The 17,461-nt window shown below is 42.5% G+C and overlaps 1 protein-coding gene across 4 annotated transcripts in view; it reads right to left on the reverse strand.

The window, feature by feature from the left end:
- The window catches only part of PAK1 (p21 (RAC1) activated kinase 1), a 77,429-nt gene that overhangs the window by 21,088 nt on the left and 38,880 nt on the right, over positions 1 to 17,461 (reverse strand). For all 4 annotated transcript variants that reach the window (XM_033053079.2, XM_033053076.2, XM_033053077.1 and 1 more), the window contains 6 exons: positions 12,889 to 13,099; positions 7,927 to 8,027; positions 6,322 to 6,469; positions 5,161 to 5,198; positions 2,877 to 2,993; positions 2,388 to 2,565 (listed from right to left, as the gene is read on the reverse strand). In XM_033053079.2, the coding sequence (XP_032908970.1) occupies positions 2,388 to 2,565; positions 2,877 to 2,993; positions 5,161 to 5,198; positions 6,322 to 6,469; positions 7,927 to 8,027; positions 12,889 to 13,078 (772 nt within the window). In that variant the 5' untranslated portion in view covers positions 13,079 to 13,099. The remainder of the gene's footprint in view (positions 1 to 2,387; positions 2,566 to 2,876; positions 2,994 to 5,160; positions 5,199 to 6,321; positions 6,470 to 7,926; positions 8,028 to 12,888; positions 13,100 to 17,461) is intronic.

Genomic DNA, 17,461 nt, shown 5'->3' on the forward strand with positions numbered 1-17,461 from the left:
TACTGACCCTGTGACTGGGCTGCAAGACCCAGGAGAGACAATAGAGACCCTTCAGACCAAACCTCCCATGGCCTGCTCTGGGCAATGCTCAGCTGCTCTTCCAGGAACCTGACAATCAGCACAGGTTTTAGCAGCAGTTACCAGCATCCCTCTGGTTTTGGAGAGCAATCTGTGACCATCTCAGCTCATTCTCCCAAAACCAAAGGAAAGTCTATCACTGCCTTCCTCAAAAGGAAAAGCACTTTGCCTGGTGTTCCACAGCACAGGGCTGGCAAGTGGTTGCAAATTTAAACTGATATTGATAACTCCCCTATGGCAGGCAGGAATTACACCGTCTTTAGGGTGAAGGAACCAGAGCCAGCAATTTCTAGTGCTCAGCTGGGAACCAGTCTCCTCTCCGACAGCACTGACAGGATCAAGGGATGCAGAGCTGCATCCGAGTTGGGGTTTGCAAGTCACTGGAGATGCCAACATATGGTGCTGCTCTCACAGGGTCTGGGGCTGAGCCTTAACAGATGTATACTGGCAAAGAAACTGCTCGTGGTCATTAAGCCAAGAAATCCAGTAGCAAGCAGAGCAAGAGCAGGTTATTTTCAGACACCACTGGAGAGCAGCCAAACCCATAGCGTTTAAGACAGACAGAGGTAGAAGCAGGGAATATCACCCATGTTTGGAGAGGAGGGCAGGAAGAGAAATCTGGCTTTATAAAACCCACTCTACAATTACAGAGGCAATGTTGGCTGCAGGGAGGACTGGTAATTCTGGACAAATATTCAGAAATTTTTCCCCAAAGCCTAACACAGGCTACAAGCTCAGATTGCAAATGTTTCCCCAAGGCAAGGACTGGACAGAATGCTGTGGTGACAACTGGCAGATGCAGTTTTGCCCTGTTTAATGGTGTTAACTCTGAAATGGGGAGGTGTCTCCTACCTTCCAAAGAGTCAGGTGAGGATGCATTAATGTCTGCATTTCTGCTGAGAGGTAGAGACTGAGCAGTCTCCTTTTAACCTTTATATGGATTTAGCACATCCTTAGTAGGTGTAAATATATTTTTGCTTTACAGTTTTAATCATTTTAGTTACATGTCAAACTAAAATTTCAAAAGGCTGCTTGTCTGTGAAAGTACAGTTCCATTGCCCTCAGTGGAAAGATATTTTTACTTAGATTAAGACTAACGATTAAAACTTCATAACATTTTTCTGACTAGCCCACATATAGAAGCTGACACCTGGAGCAAGCAAGGTGTCAGAAGGTATATCTGCTTCCCAACACTCCCAAAAGTAGCACTTGCACTTCTCTGCATGACTGAAGTGGATGTACTTTTATTAGAATAGCACCTTTTTCCTGCCACAGTTGCTGCTCACCCTACCTGGTCACAAAAATGGCCCTTAATGGTACAAAGATCCTGCTAATTGAGTGAAGTTGGTGTTTTGAAACAATGGATGTGAGTTTTCCAATAGCAAGCAGTCCTAGTTAATAAGTCACCACATCAATTTAGGTTTTATTTAGTGAAAACAGTTACTCAGGTACCATTTTAATTTTTTTTTTAAAGTTATATCCTCAAATTAAATCTTCATCTAACTACTAGATTCTTGTTCCTAAAGTAGACACATATACCCTCAAACCAAAGAGACCAGCCTTATCATAGAGGTGCAAACACAATTTAAGTCAATTTACAAGCAAAGCATGGATGTAACTAATACAGGATTAGTAGTTCAAAGAATCAGAAATGGTCTACCCTAATAAAACCTGGCCTGGGGTGAGGATAGCAATCAATTGCATGAAAGAGCTGTTCAGCTGTTGGATATACCACAGCATAGCCCAAAACCACCAGGCAGCAGAGGAGCACTTGCACTGAAGGTAGGAACTGTTAAAGACATGAGGACACAACTGAGAGACTTGATGAATCTTTCTCAGAAAAAACCCACCAATTTGGCTACCCACAAAATGTTAAAGCACTTAAAAATAACCAAGTCACTTTACACCATGATGCTGTGGAAGGCAAACTTGGGGATGCATTAATTTTCTCTCCATCTTTTAGACACCTTATGTCTAACATCGCAATATAATCATTCATGCTTCAGAGCAACAGAATAAGATGTGGAATGATCTCAGAGACTTCATAGTTAACTAGATATTATTTATTCAGGGCTTGTTTTGCAGAGCCTGAGCATCTGTAACTTCCTGGGGACTTCAGCCAGTATCACAGGTGCTCAGTTTAAATTCAATCTCATCCTTTACATCTGCCCCCAATTTTGAGTGGTGACTGTGTGCCCATGTCTCCAGTAAGGGATCACAAAATGAGGAAACATTTCACCTGACTGACATTCTTAGAAACCAACACAGCAGGACCTGGAATTTAACTTCTTTCAAGAACAAGGACATACTTAATTTTTCCAGTATCTCTTCATCTGACATTTTTGGCTTTTTCTTTTGCTTCTCTGTGTTCCTGACCAGCATGTCGGGTGCTGTTGTGCTGTTGTTTTCCGAGGGAGAAGAAATAGGAGAGGTGGCCACATCTCTGGTAGGCGGAGGGAGAGGGTCTATCACAGAGCGGGTGTATATCTAATTTTGTTGAGAAAAAAACACAAGCCAGGTGAAGATTTAAACACTCCTATTCATCTTGTTATTGTTGTTGCCAGGGATGCATTTCTAAAGCTGCTTTGCTGGCAACTAACATCACTAATCAAGGACTCGTGCCCCCCCCCAACCAGGCAGGTGACAACACTAAGGTAACTCTGCCAGAAGGAATGGCTCCCACTGCCTCCCTCCTGCTCCCAAGAAGGGCTCAGCATCAGTCCATGCAGAGGGACAAAGCCAGTCCAGGCCTGACAGTGATTGCAGCAGTGCAGGCTGAACAAAGGATTTCTGCTCACAGATTTGGTGTGTTCAGGTCTTGGAGCTATCACAGGGGGTGGAGCTGCATCATCTTCATCATCCTCATCTTCAGACACTGAGGGCACTGCAGGGGTCTCAGACACAGCCTTCACATTCTGCATGGAGAAGCAAATAGCAAAAATCAAAACCCCAATCACATGTTATAAACAAAATCACAAACATTGGATTAAGCTCCTAACAGAGACTGCACTGAAGCAAGTGTAGAAAAACAATAATCAGAACAGCTTAGTGAGTTACAGTGTCTGAAAAATTCAGAACTCAAGGTTCCTGGGTTTTCATGGGACATGGATGTGCAGTCCAGCACTGCCTGACACAGCTGTTCAGACAGAGCTTCTCATCTGCCTGAGTGACAGCAATCCCTTTCCCAAGGACATGAGGAGACCTGGGCTCTCTCACTGGTTTCCCAACACTGACACAGCTGACCAGCAAGTTTTGGGACACCCAAGTTTGGAAATATTTGTCCCTACTTATACTGTTTCTTAGGTTTTTTTGCTTGCTTCAAATCCTGACCATTCAGTATGAAGATTTGAGACTTTAAATCATATAATTTGCATCAAACTCTTAATGTTTTATCCAAAAGTTAGGAGGTCAAGTTAACATCGCCTCTGGTATGGTGATTGAGAACTAATTAATTAATGTGAGATTTTGGAAGTAGAATCTGGCAAAATCTTTTCAAATATTTTTTTAAATTACAGTAATTTCACGACTATAAGGTGCACTTTTTTTTTTTTGCAACGAGGATCTACCGCCAGCTCCCCCTGCGCAGTTGCTGGCTGTGGCTCCGCCTCCACCCAGCTGCCACAGCCCTGCCAGCTCCTCCCGTGACTTGCGGCTCACACTTCCAAGGTGGCAAATGTCGCAACTTAGTCCATCAGATAAGGCGCACCGGACTATAAGGCGCACTTCCGGGTTCGGGCCAAAATTTTAGTCAAAAGGGTGCGCCTTATAGTCGTGAAATTACTGTACTTCCCAACATAAAAATTTAAGGAAAAATAGAGTCAATTATTTTGTTTAAAAACAGTTTTATAAGTGGTTAAAAATTATCTGGAATTTTCTGCAATACCGTGATTAGGAATGAAAGTCACTTTTAAATTTATCCATGTGAAACTGGATTTGAAGTTCATTATATCCTTTACACTATAAACACTTCAGAATAAACTTGGTAAGGTCCTCAACCCACTAGACCAGTTCTGTTTGAGCGTCATCACTTCCCTAAGAGCAGCAGGGGGAAAAGTATTAAAGTCCTCAGAAAGAGGTGGAAAGCAAAACTGTATTTCACTGAGTCTAAAGTACTTGAAGTCATCATCATCCTGAGAAATCATTGTCAAGATGCACTTGACATAACACAAAAAAACCTAGCTTGTCAAGAACAACAAGGAAAAACTACGTACTGGGAATTTCCTGAATATCTCCAAAATTAAAGGTTAGCCTGAGGGAGGGCAGTGGGTATCTCAGTAGACTGGTAACTACTGCTTTTTCTAGCATTCACTTAAAAATCCAACCTCAGATATTGAAACTTCTGAGGACTGACATAGGATGACATGTAATAATGAACAATGGCAGAAACATTTTCCTTTTCTTTTTACAGATCTGAATAAGCTGCCTTTGGAAGGGAGCATAACAAGCCAATTCTAGGTAATGACATGGCAATGAGAAAACAAGAGCTGAGAGAATTGTGGGGTTTTATGAACCATCTTAAACTGAAAGTTTTGTTCCTTCCATCTCACAGGCACACACAGAAATTTATCGTATCTCCTAACAAAGCAAATAGGAGTGGTGCCTGCCCTGGCAAGGACTGAGTAAAGCAGAGAGGAGGAGAACCTTTTATTTCCTGTTCTGCTAGAGATTAGTCTGGCTAATCAACATTAGCTTTAGTAAATCAGACCTTGCAGGTTAGTAAATAAACTTTGTCATATCACAGAGGTTTACAGAGACATAAAACCTGACAGCAGAGTGGTTACCAAATTCTAGGTATAGGAAAAGACCAACTTCTGTGAAAATAGAGCTATTTCTACTAATTAATTCACTAATCTCCATTCCTAATTCAGTAATTCACTAAAAATCCTACCTCCATCTGCCTTATTCCCCACATGTTGGGAAAAAAAGTGAAAGCAGGATGCCTGTTTTTACAAACATGTACTCAGTACACAAACAAATATAGTACAGATTTTAAAACACTAAGCAAACTACAAGTTTACATGCAATTAACTAATTTTTGCAAGTTTTTTAATCCCCAAACTCGAGACAGAATGTGAGGCTTACCAATGTATTAGATGAATTGTAATCTTCTGCTGATTTATCTAAAAGACAGATAATAACGCCATTATAAATGAGCTATAAATGTAGCAGCAGTGGGGAGAGGAGCAAGAGACAAGCTCTCTTTAGAAAAGGCAGGAAAAAAGGCTGCTCCTAAACTTAGCTCTCTAAATCTAGCTTCCCAGAACCAGCTGAACCCTGGAAGATATAGGAACAGAGGGTAAATAAATGCAGACAAATGCAGGGGTCACAAATCCCTGCAGCAGGATGGTGGAATTGCTCAGAGCAAAACTTGAATAAATACTGTCCTCCATCCATGTACACAAAATAATATCAATGGACTAAGGCCCCAGCAGAGGCACTGCAGCTAATTCCCAACTGCAAAATGTTCAGTCTCAGCCACCTAAACTTCCTGGAATAGCACAGAGGACCCTACAAGTCAACTGATAGGCTTCTCATTTGACTATCCAGGCACATATGGGGAATATTTGTGCTTTTGTCCCTGCTTAGAGCCTTCCTAATTAGTACCAGATCTGGTGACATGGTTCTATGCCCCTAAAAGAACCAAAGTAGGGGTTAATATTTAGAAAGGGAAGGAGTTGCAGTTGAAAGGAAAAGGAGTGGTGGTGGCAGATGTCCTTCAGATAACCCATAGAAAGAGGCACAAAGCCTTGGCAGTTTTTACTTTCAGAGGAAACCAGCCAGCAATTTTCAAGCACCCAGGAAGCTGAGGCATATTCCTCAACCATGACACATGGGAGCAGAGAGAGTCCCACCCCAAGGACACTAAAAGCAACATCCACACCCATCCTGCAAACTGAAACTGGTGCAAAATTTAGCTGCCTGTTTTCTCCAGGGACTTTCATCAGGGGGAACTCAGCCCCAGCAGTCTGGGATCTGCCTTCCAGATGCTGGCTGTGAGCATCACAAAGAGTATGTATTTGGGAGGCTCAGCCAGTTGACTGACCTCCTCTTTTGCAGCTATGCTGGGCATCCAAATTAACAGAACGGCATTTTAAAGGAAGAAGGGTACTTGAGCAGCCAGAGAATCTCGTTCACATCTTCCTTTAGAAGAGAGATCTACTTGTTGATTAAACAAAAGAAACCCCACATGCTCTGGCCATGGAGAGCTGGACAAAGCAGCCACATGAGACCATCACCATGTACCTGTGAAACTCATGTACTTCTGGCTGTTGGAGATCTTCTTGGAGTTGTAAAACTCCAACACATCCAGCACTGCCTGAGGGTTCTTCTTCTGCTCTGACTTGGTGATGTTGGAAGTCTGCAGCAGACGTGCCCACTGCTCTGGCATTCCCTGTGGGAAGAGGCACCTTGTCAACATACAGCTGGCCTAATGTGGTTCACAAAACGTAAGCCCACTGTCACAGTTCTGCCCCAGCTTTTGAAGTTACACAGTATTGTGAGGGAAATAGGGAGAAAAGAGGACAGAAGAGGAGAGGAAAAAAAAGAGAAGGTGAAGGAAAGAAAAAGAAGTGGTGAACATGTGCCTCCCTAGCCACTGCCTGTGTTAGAAATTACACTTGGGCATGTAAATGTCACTCTGCTCTTGGGTCTCTGGGTGATTCCCACATCCTTTGCAGACCAAAATACAAAAACCAGAAGGGAAAAGAGCCAATTGCTGCAATCTGGGAAAAGCCTCAAGAAAACAAACCAAAACACAAAATACTTTATGTTCAGGTATTCACATACTTATATATACCCAAGAAAGACTATAGAAGAAGACTATAGGACATGCAAAACTCATTTGGGTCTTCTGGTAGCACTGGAGTTCTTTGGTAGATATGCAGTGTGGTGCCCATTGCAACCAGAGCTGGGAAAGCAGAGGTGTTAACTTCACATCTGAAGCTTGGAATTTCATTATAGGCACATAATTTCAACCAGAAAATAAACACACCTGGAGAACAGCCAGACTTGTGTTTTTTCTCACCAGCAGGGATAACAGTTTGTATGGACAAAGTGGCAGAGATTGGGATTCACCAGCAATGAAACTATCCTCCCTGTTCTAAAGGATGGCTGGATACACTCCTCAGGTAATGCCCCACTAGTACATGTGGGGTAACCTGGGCAAGTCTAGAGGCTGCCATGCAAAACACACATGTACACATGATTCAGGATAGGGGAATAAAGTCCCTGAAAAAGCAGCATATTACAGACAGCTAGAAACACCTTGTGCACAAACAACTTCTGCTGCTAGGAAATACTATCTCATAACCAAAGTAAGAATGAAAATATGATGACAATGATGAAATACTACTCTGTCTTTACAGTATTTTGCATGTCAATAAACAAAAACACCCCACCACACATAAAAGCATCTGACATTTAGCCTTAGGGCAGCACATACATGCTCTGTCCTAAGTAGCTGTACACAGCTGTGTGCCTCCCAAAGGAAAACTCTCAGAGCTCCACTTGGGGGACACAGACTATGCTACAGACCTATTTCAGCTCTAGAGGAGGAAGGGAGGGGAGGAGAAGGAAAGGGAGGAGGTATACGCCATGTTTAGCTGACCACAACAGCCAAAAACCAGGAAAGCAAAAGTTTGTTGGCAGCCTGAGCTTCTGGGATGTGCCAAGTTTGACAGCCTCTCAGCATAAATTAGTGGGTAGCCTCTGCAGATGTGTTTCAAAGGAGATCAAACTAGATGATGGTAATAGCCCTTCCAGCATTAATACATAAAAGATTAATGGGCCCTGGCTCCTCCTAGCAATGAGTTAAACCACACAGTTCTCTTTTCCTCCAGATTCACTTACTGTGAATTCTCCTGTGACTGCATCAAACCCCACATGAATCGTGTGTTCAAAGTCTGAAGGGAGGGAGATCTCTGGCCGCTCTTTCTCTTTCTTCTTATTGGCTGCAAGAGACAAAAAACAACAACAATTAAAAAAAAAAATCCATACATGCATCAAGAATTAAAAACTCCCCAATAGCTTCTAATTCACCTACACAACCACCACCCAACCTTTGCTAGTCATAGGATTTCAATCTGAAGCAAACAAACAGCAAGTTTAAAAACTTTCTTTCCACACTTAAGAGCAGCCACAGTGAGTGGACAACAGAAATAAAAGCCCTGTAACACAGGACAAGCACAAAAGAATGAAACTGATATTTTCAGTATGTAAAGTATCAACCAGTATATCTAGACTCAAGAGCATGAGAGCTATTTACCTAAAATATCCTTTCAAACTTACATAGGTCAGAGTCAAAAGCTCTACAGTGGCAGTAAGTGGAAGCCAGTCAGTTTTGAACACATTTTTTATTTGTTGTTTTAGGCAACTTGAAAAAGAACCCCAATATTATGTACTTTTAAATATACACTTGTCTCTCATACAAAACCAGGGACAATTTCAACTACAAATGTTGCTTAGAAATTTCTTCCTTCATCCTATTCCTCACAAGTTTATGAAGAAACTAAAATACAACATGGGATTCTGCTATAACATCTTATGAGCAAAAGAACTTCTATTTCTTCTGCTCACAAAATGAACTAAAGATGGTTTTAATAACCAGCTTTGAAGACATAAGCATGATGGCAGAATCTGGTAGATGAGGACCAGAAGTCATAAAGAAACAGGGAAGGAAATACATCAAAGTAGATGCACCCTGCAAATTTTAAACTGAGGTCTTCAAACAAGATTATCATTATGCACTGGATTAAGTTCATCCATATTCATTATGTATTAAGGACTCCACCTTCCATTTAGTATTTATTGTATTCAAGAAATTGAGATTAGTTTAAGAAAGAACCACATTCTAGTCAGCTTCACTGCTGCTTGCAGTTATAAAATCAGCGGAGCCAGGAGAAGGTGAGCAAGCCACTTGTATTTCCCAGCTGCTCCCCTTTTTCGTCCAAAGCCAAACAGAATTTGTTTTGTGGCTGACACTCCCCAGTGCACTTTTAGCAACATGAATGCCAAACCCCAGGTATTCGAGAAGCCTGCAAGGTTAACACTCAGTGTAGCAATTCTTTAAGACACTGCTGTGGCTGGTTGTGTAGAGAGGTCCAGGGCTGGCCCCAAAGGACTGAATCCCATTTCCTTCAGTGCCAGCTCTGGCTCTGTTCTCTGTATCATTACAGAGCTACAGTTGTATAGGTATAGAGTAATTTTGGAGAAAGAAAAGGATCAGATGCTCCATTTGGGACACGAAGATGGAACAGATTGTTTTTGATCCCTCTTTCAAACAAAGAGAATGGGGGAAGCTGAGCTACAGAGGAGCAACAGAGTTGCCAAGGGGAAAAGAGCAATGCTGGAGGAGCCATCCCTGAGAAGGGATGAGGAAGAGACAGGAGCAGCTGCTGGTTAGCAGATGGTGAGCATCTGCAGCACAGAGGCTGCTGCACGCACTAGCACTGGATGGAAAACGAGGGACAGAGCCACCATATTCCATAGGTCTGCCTACAGGATCAGTCCACTCTTCCAAGCCAAAGACTGAGGTGCCATCTCAGCCCAGAAGCCCATTGCTCAGGTGAGGAAGAAGAGGACACCTCTACCAGCACCACTGTGCAAGAGTTCCACATGGACAATGAACACCCACACATGGTCCAGGGCAGCTGCCATAGCAGAGTTGAACATATTCCTAGAAAAGCTTAAGGACATTAAGTTGTTATCCAGAAGTCTTAGGTGTCTACATTCAGGCAGGTCTGAAAGACCTAGAAGCCTAAACATTATTAAACCATTAATAATGCAATTGCCTTTGTGAGCAGATATTTATGTCATAGCAGGTGATATAAGGGAAAAAGAACTAAAGAGAAAGGCACTCCCAATCCTGCTAAACACTTAATGCCCCTTAAAGTGGTTACATTATCCTTGTGATGAGCTAAAAAGACTCAAAGAATATTAATTTACAAAAAAATACAAAAGAGAAATAATATAACATATTTAAGATGACCTACCTACCACCACCAAAGGCTTTATTCCCACAAACACCTCATCACCTTCTCATTCACAACCTTCCATGCTCAATGCTGTTACAAGAGCCTCCCATAAATTTTCCTTACAATGTTCTGGCAACTTGAGCTGCAGCTGTGAAGCTCAATGTCTGACCATGCAGTGAGGGCATCCTAAAACACACTGACGTGAGAAAGGTCTTCATCACTGCTAATATGGAGTAAAGTGCTGCCAGTGGAAAGGTGCTCCCAGTGCTACCATGGAAAGGACTCCTGGTTGCTGCATACTGTCACCTTTTGGGTAAAACCTTTCCTCTGTTCAAAGCTGCAGCAGAACTCAGCAAAGTTCAAAGGAGATAAATGCACCCCAGTCAAACCTGACTGATACCCTTAGTTAGGCACTGATGAGCCCCCTGAGCCCTGGAAAATTCAAAATATTCACAAGTCCTGCTGAGAGCAACAAGTCACACAAGCTCTGCATCCCATTGGGCAGAACCCACCCACTATTAAGCCAACAGGCTTTTTAAATGCCAGGTTTATGGTTTAGGCTTGGACAGAGGAAATCAAGGCTACAAATTACACCCTAAATTTTGCAGGCAGAGCACGTCACCTCCAGAGCTGCCTGTCAAGAGGTATAGCTCAATGCAAACATGCACAAGGCCCTGGATTTATGCCCCATGTGCCCTTTACACAACAGGTGTGCTCATGTACAGGGGTAGCACAGATTTGCTCAAAATTACTTTCCTCTAACTGAATAGAAACCAACCTCCCTCTTGGTTCAGCCATACTAGAAAATAACACCCAAACTATTTCAGGCGCAAACCAAAGAGAAGTGTCTGAACACCGAAGAATTTTGCTGCATTTAAGCACCATTACACACTAGGAATTTAGCTGTCATCATGAGGCTAGAAGTTTTCATAAGATGGAAATCAACCAATTTGAAGCGAAGGTGACAGTGTTAAAGGAATTTTTTGCTCAGTAGGAATTAGAGGACAGAAGCAACCATTCTCTTTTGGGCAGGTGTATTGCAACAGAAGGCTCTGTTGGGCTTGGCTAAACAAAAATCTCTCATGTCTTGAAGCATCTGCCATATTGGCCAATCTTCAGTAAACACAGGCAGCTTCAGATCAGTCACAGTCTGTCTGCTAAATTTCCCCAAACATTCATTTTTCCCCTTGTTCATAGTTTCTCCTTCATAATCCAATTCAAACTAGCATTTCAGGTTCTACTTCTTTTACTCTTTTACAGGTTTCAGGTGATTTCTTTGATCTCTGAAACAGTCGATCCTAGAGATGTAAAAACTGCTCTCCCTTAAGTAAGTCAACACAAAAATCCTGCAGCATTTTTAGGACTCATACTCATAATGGCAAGTTCTAACCCAGACTCAGTAGACTTTTAACACTGAGTTCACAGGTTTCTGGACTGCAGGTTCAAAACTCCACATTTGTAAAACAATCCAAAACTGTTAAAAGTATCAGATAAGAATAATAACAATGAATGCCACATTTATTTTGTAGAAAACGATCCACCACCTTGTTTATTCAAATTAGTGAAGCTATCATTTCAATTAGTCTTTTCATTAATAAAAATTAGGAGGCAGTCTCCCTCCTGAAGCCCAGGCAATTGAAGATATTTGGTCTTGACTTTAGTTACTCAGTGCTTAGAAACTATTGCAATACAGAAAAAGCTAATGCATTACGAAGAGGAACTCCAAAAAAATAGGTCAGATATAAAAAGAAACCAGCACATATTAGGGGATGGAGGATTTTTTTCTTTTTTTGCATCCCTTTAAAAGATTCATAAGAGAGAGATTTTTTTAAAATATCCTCATCCTAAAAATTAGAATTGCATGTACAGTTCACAGTTCCTATCTCTTTTTCCATCTGTTACAGTCCCTTGAACATAAAAAACTCCTTCGGTTCACAAGAAATCTGGAAGAATTTTCAGTGACAGATTGTTCTTAAAAGCAAGTAGACAATGCCTGACCCAAACATTAGAACAGAGTAAATGGCCATGAGGCAAAATATGACAGGTCTAGTAGGAGATTGCACGTTAGTCTTGTATAACTCAAATTATTGCTGTTTAAAACAAGAAAACAAGCGAAAGTCCTCCCTCTGCTCTCCACCAATTGCCAATGCCAGCTTTATTGGCCAGCCTGTAATTGGCACAAAACATTATGGACACATCAGGCTGGGAAGTAACAGAGCTAGTCCCAGAGTTAGTCCCAGTTTCCAGGCCACTGCTCTCATAATTTATGGGAAAGGCAAAATAAATTAAAAATAAAAAAAAAGAAAAAACAAGCTACAAGAAAGAAGTCTCTAAAAGGTCTCTAAAAGAGACCTGCACAGGGATTTTGACAAGGACATGGAGTGATAAGACAAGAGGGTAGATTTAGATTACATACGAGGAAGAAATTCTTCACTGAGAGTAGACAGGCACTAGAACAGTTTGCCCAGAGAAGCTGTGGGTGCCCCATCCTTGGAGGTGTTGAAGGTCAGCCTGAATGAGGCAGTGAGGAACCTGGTCTGGTCGAAGATGTCCCTGCCTATCTGACAGGAGAGTCAGAACAAGATGCTCCTTAAGGTCCCTTCCAACCCAAATAATGATAGTATTCTGTGATCTTATTTTAAAAAGTTAGATGGATTAATTGTTACAGGATTAATCATTAGAAAAAACATATCTACAGACTTTACCCCAAAACAACCAAGACAGATATGCAGGAAACAAACACAGCATTTTCTAAAACCGCAGCCATCACTAAGCATCAAGCGCTTGACTATGCTTCTGTCCAGACAGAAGGTTTATTAGAAGAGATAAAATACTGTACTTTTATCTCCTGGCAAAATAGATCGGTAAAATCGATCCTTCCTCTTCTTTTCTTCTGGATTGGGAGGCAGAGGTTTTGAGCCATGGTTTAAAGTCCCAGGATCTTTACTTCCTGATCCAATCATAGTGCTGGTATTTCTCATTGGAGGAGCAGGTGGTTTGTCTTCTGTTTCGACTCCATTGTTAGACATCTTCAGCTGGGGAGGCCGTTACTGGGAATTGGAAAAGAAAACAAGTTAGAAGCCTTAATTATTTATTTAGTATAGACTAGAACCACACACTATCAAGTAAATCACGAGCAGGTATTTGCAGATGGACCTGCAACCTCAGTCTGACTATTAACCCAGCACTGCTGCATTCACCATTAACCATATGCCCAAGAGCCACATCCACAGACAGGCTTCTTGAGCACTTCAAGGGATAATGACAGCAACACAAACCTAGCATAAAAATTTGTGTCAGCACAACCAATTCTACTCAAGATCCAAATTTTTTTCTGTTAATAAGACTATGTTCAAGCATTTGAGTTGTTGATCACTGAGAAAAGCCCGTTTCAGCGTACAAACAATTCTCAAGCGAACCACAGAGCAGAAGTGCAGGATGAGAAAGTAAATATGAGGTAGCAAAGAGTAAGGATACCTTAGAGAAGAAACAAGTTGCTGAGTTCGTAATAGCTCTCAGATCCATGTTAGTTCTCCTAAAAATTACGTCAAAAGGTTTGCATCAGTCTCCAGCACAGCACGATACAGAGACTGAAGTCTGTACTCAGAATTTTGATGCAGTCACTCAGGCTTCTTTGCAAAAAAGTTGCTGAGTGGATTCAGAGGCAGAAGAAGCCAGGAAGCCCTGAGCCGTACCCACGTCATCCCAGACACAGTGCCACAGCCCTCGACCGTGACAAGCCAGCCCTGGCCTTTCTGCAGTAACAGCACACTTCAGGAGCAACTCCAACTGCCAGGAAGTTGATGGCATTTTGTTCTGTTGGGAAGGTAAAACAAAACTAGATGCCCAACATACACTTAAATCCATAAGTAAATAAGCCCTGCTGTGCAGATTTAAAGACGGAAGTTTGGGAACAGGGTAATAGATTATTCTGCAACAACTAACGTGTTCCACCCAAATGAGATCAGCATTACTCTGGGCAAAGCCCGGCTGCAGCAAGATCCTTCTGGAAACTGGAATTCATCTGCACTATGTTTTCTTTCAAAAGCAAGTTGGGAGTTAACTGCTGAATAAAGACCAGAGTGGGAACAGTTCTTGTTTGGGTGGGAAAAGCAATTCAACAGCTTTACCAATTTTACAGGTGGTAAGGGAAGGTGTTTCACTCAGGGAGAATTACAGGGTGGCAGAAAGTCAGAAGCTGTTTGCTCTCTGCAAGTAAGAAGTCTAGCTACAAAGCTGGGATCACTGCTGACTGCCCAGGAGTCGCTTTCCATAGGCTGGGTTCAGTGTCACACTGAGTCACACTCCAAACAGATCCCAGCACCACACCACAGTCCTATGGACACACAGCACCCAGCCAGCCTCCAAAGCCTTCTTTAGCCAAGCAAGTGATCCTCAGTGTAACAGGCCAGGCTTGGACCCAGAGCACACTGCCCTCACTGCTGTGGGGAACTAAGGCAGGCAAACACTGCCCACAGAAGTCACTCAGTAGCAATGTGCCAGATTTTGCCAAGAGCAGAGTTTTCCTGTCGCCTGCCAAGCCATGGCTGGCCTCCACCTTCACTTCCACTTGATTGATTCCCAGCTTCTTCAGAGCTGCCCTTAAATGGGAGGGTTGGCAGTGCTGTACAGTCTGTAAGGCTTTGGGCAAGTCTTCACAGACAGGGAATTTTGTAAAAGATCTGACCCTAACCCCGTTTTCCTTCCAATACAGCTGTGCAATGGAATATTAAATGACAAACTAGCATTTGGAGATTAATTTTAATGGTGGGACAGCTTTGGCATTTGGGATGGGTGAGGGGAAATTATCCGTGCACTTGTCTGGGCGTGTGCTCACATGTGCCCTGTGCATGTCCCACCGCTCACGCTTCAGCCTCATGCCATTCTCGGGTGTTAAACAGAACAGAACCAGGGACAGCTGGAGTGCCAGCCTTGAAGTGGTTAGTGCAAACGAATACTTTCCCTGCCTAAGCAAGGGAGGAAAAAAGTCTAAACTCAAACCCAGCCGATAATTTTGACAGCCACTGCTGCACATGTGTCTTGGGCAACATGAAGATACCGAGTCCTCCGTGATGGGCTTTGCACATCACAGTGTCAGTGGCTGGAACTGAACTGGCACAACCAAGCCATTTGAAACATAAGCAGCAGTGTCCCATAAGAGATGCATTCTCAGCTTTGATCTCATTTAACTATGAGAAAGCAAACTTCCAGGAAGGTGCTAGGAATATATTGCAAACAGGGAAGCAGAAGAAAAAGGAATGTTAGCAGCCCTGTGCCTGCCAAACAGACCTCCCCAGGAGTGGCACCACATTCGCTGCTCTAACACCCTGGTTTACCCGCATGGGGGTTTGAATAAAGGTGCATCCAAAGATTCCCCCATCAGCCAGACTTCCTGGAGCTGCAGGCATGGCTGGGATGGAGACTGACTCATTTCTGGGTCTCTCTCCCACTGAGCGGAGAGGTCAGTATACCTGCTTTCAGAGGCACAAAACTAACCAGAGGATAGAGTAAAATTTACTAAGTAGGAGAATGGATGCAACATGAGACCAAAATAGAGCAGTATGTGGCTTCAGGCTGGAGAAAAAGAAGTGAGAAGAAGAAGAAAAAAAAGACTAGATTACAGGCAGAGGCTGGCCTGGTGTTGAGGCAAAGAAAAGAACATACGGAAAAACCGCAAAAAAAAAAGAGTATAAGAAAAATCTCTGGATGTCAAGCTTCCTCCCTCCTCTCAGTTCCACCAGTGCAAAAGCCCAGGGACATCTGCTCTCAGTTTCTTCAATAAAATAAAAAGTTTTTCAAAATCTCTCAGTCAGAAAGAATAGTGCACAAGTGAATTACTGTTTCACCGCAGGGATAGAAACTGGCAGTACAAGCTCTTCTTTATCTTACATTATTCCCTGAAAGAGCAAGTAACTGCTGAGAAGTTACATAATTTTACAAACAATATTTTTTCACACCTATTTGATAACTGCACCTTTGCTGTAGGCAAATCCTATGGTACACCCTCTCATTTTCCCTCCATTGCTCAAGCTCACAGACCTTTCTCTTCATCAAAGTCTTATGTTTGGAGTTTCATGGGCTGTTTGGAGATTATGGGGGGCGTGAGAGAAATCCCTTGATCCACAAAACTAAGAGACTCATTCTACAGAAGTTATCTCCTGTAATAGCAGCACTAGAGGGTTCCCAAAAGCCTTGTGCCACTATACATTTAAAGGGAAAAACCAAACACCTACTTACATGAATCCTCCCACTGCAATACAGAGGTCAAATGCAACATCATTACACTTCCAGCTTCTATTGGCTTCAAAGTAGGCAGATGAAACCCTGTCCTGACAGAATTACACCCCCAAGTCAGACTGAGAGCCCAGAGCCATGCCAAGTGGTTACAGCCATCTCTGCAGCCCAGTTGGTTGTGCAAATTCTCCTCTCCCTAAAACAATCTCCTGCCAATTCACATGTAAGCAGGCTTTAACCAAACCCCCTCAAGTAGGTGCTGTTCAAATTCAGAGCACCAGGCAATCGTTTCTCCAGCCGGCAGAACATCAGTGCTTGGCCACTGAAATGAGTCACTCTGCTCAGCACAATTCATCCCAACAGGAATGCAAAGCATCACTGCACTGAGTTATTTCCTTCTTCACACCAGCACGACTCTGTCTTGAGAAATCCATCTTAGGTTTCCATGGTGTGATTAAGTGAACAGTGGAAGCAATGAAACAGCACATGAACTTTTCAACCAGAGTCAGATGAGGGAATACATTTTAGCTGCAGCCACAATTATTCTCAACTACTATATATATTAAAATACCAGCACTCAAACCAAACTCCATAGACACCACTAGGAAGGCACAGTTGTAATGTAGGACTATTGTTTCTGCAGACATTTGGGAGTACTGAAAGTTTGAGTTATTTCAGCACAGAGTAATAATGAAAAGCTTTATTTCATACTGCAATCTGTGACTGCTGTAGTCAAGTTATGGTTGCCTTCAATGCACCCCTGTCCCTTCCCATCAACTTTTGCAGCCCATTAACTACATATCATTGCCCCAGACTCAACAGAATCCAACAGTAAACCTGACAAAGTCTCCTTTTACACCTACAAAACACTTCTGCAGACAAGAAAGATACAGACAGAAGACAGGAGAAGCAGAAGTACTGAACAGAAGACAGCACCCACAGGTGCCAAGAGTGGCATCCAAGAGCTCAGAGTACATTCCCACATGCAAAGATCCATGCAGGTCTGCTGATCTTTGTTTAAAAGATATAACATGAAATAAAATCACAGAATAATTAAGGTTTCAAAAGACCTCTAAGATCAAGTCCAAGCATTAACTAAACACCGTTGTGTTAACCACTAAATCACACTCTCAAGTGCCACATCTACATGCCTTGCAAATCATGAACTTTATACTAAA

This window comes from Catharus ustulatus, chromosome 2 (genome assembly GCF_009819885.2).
Source record: "Catharus ustulatus isolate bCatUst1 chromosome 2, bCatUst1.pri.v2, whole genome shotgun sequence".
NCBI lineage: Eukaryota > Metazoa > Chordata > Aves > Passeriformes > Turdidae > Catharus > Catharus ustulatus.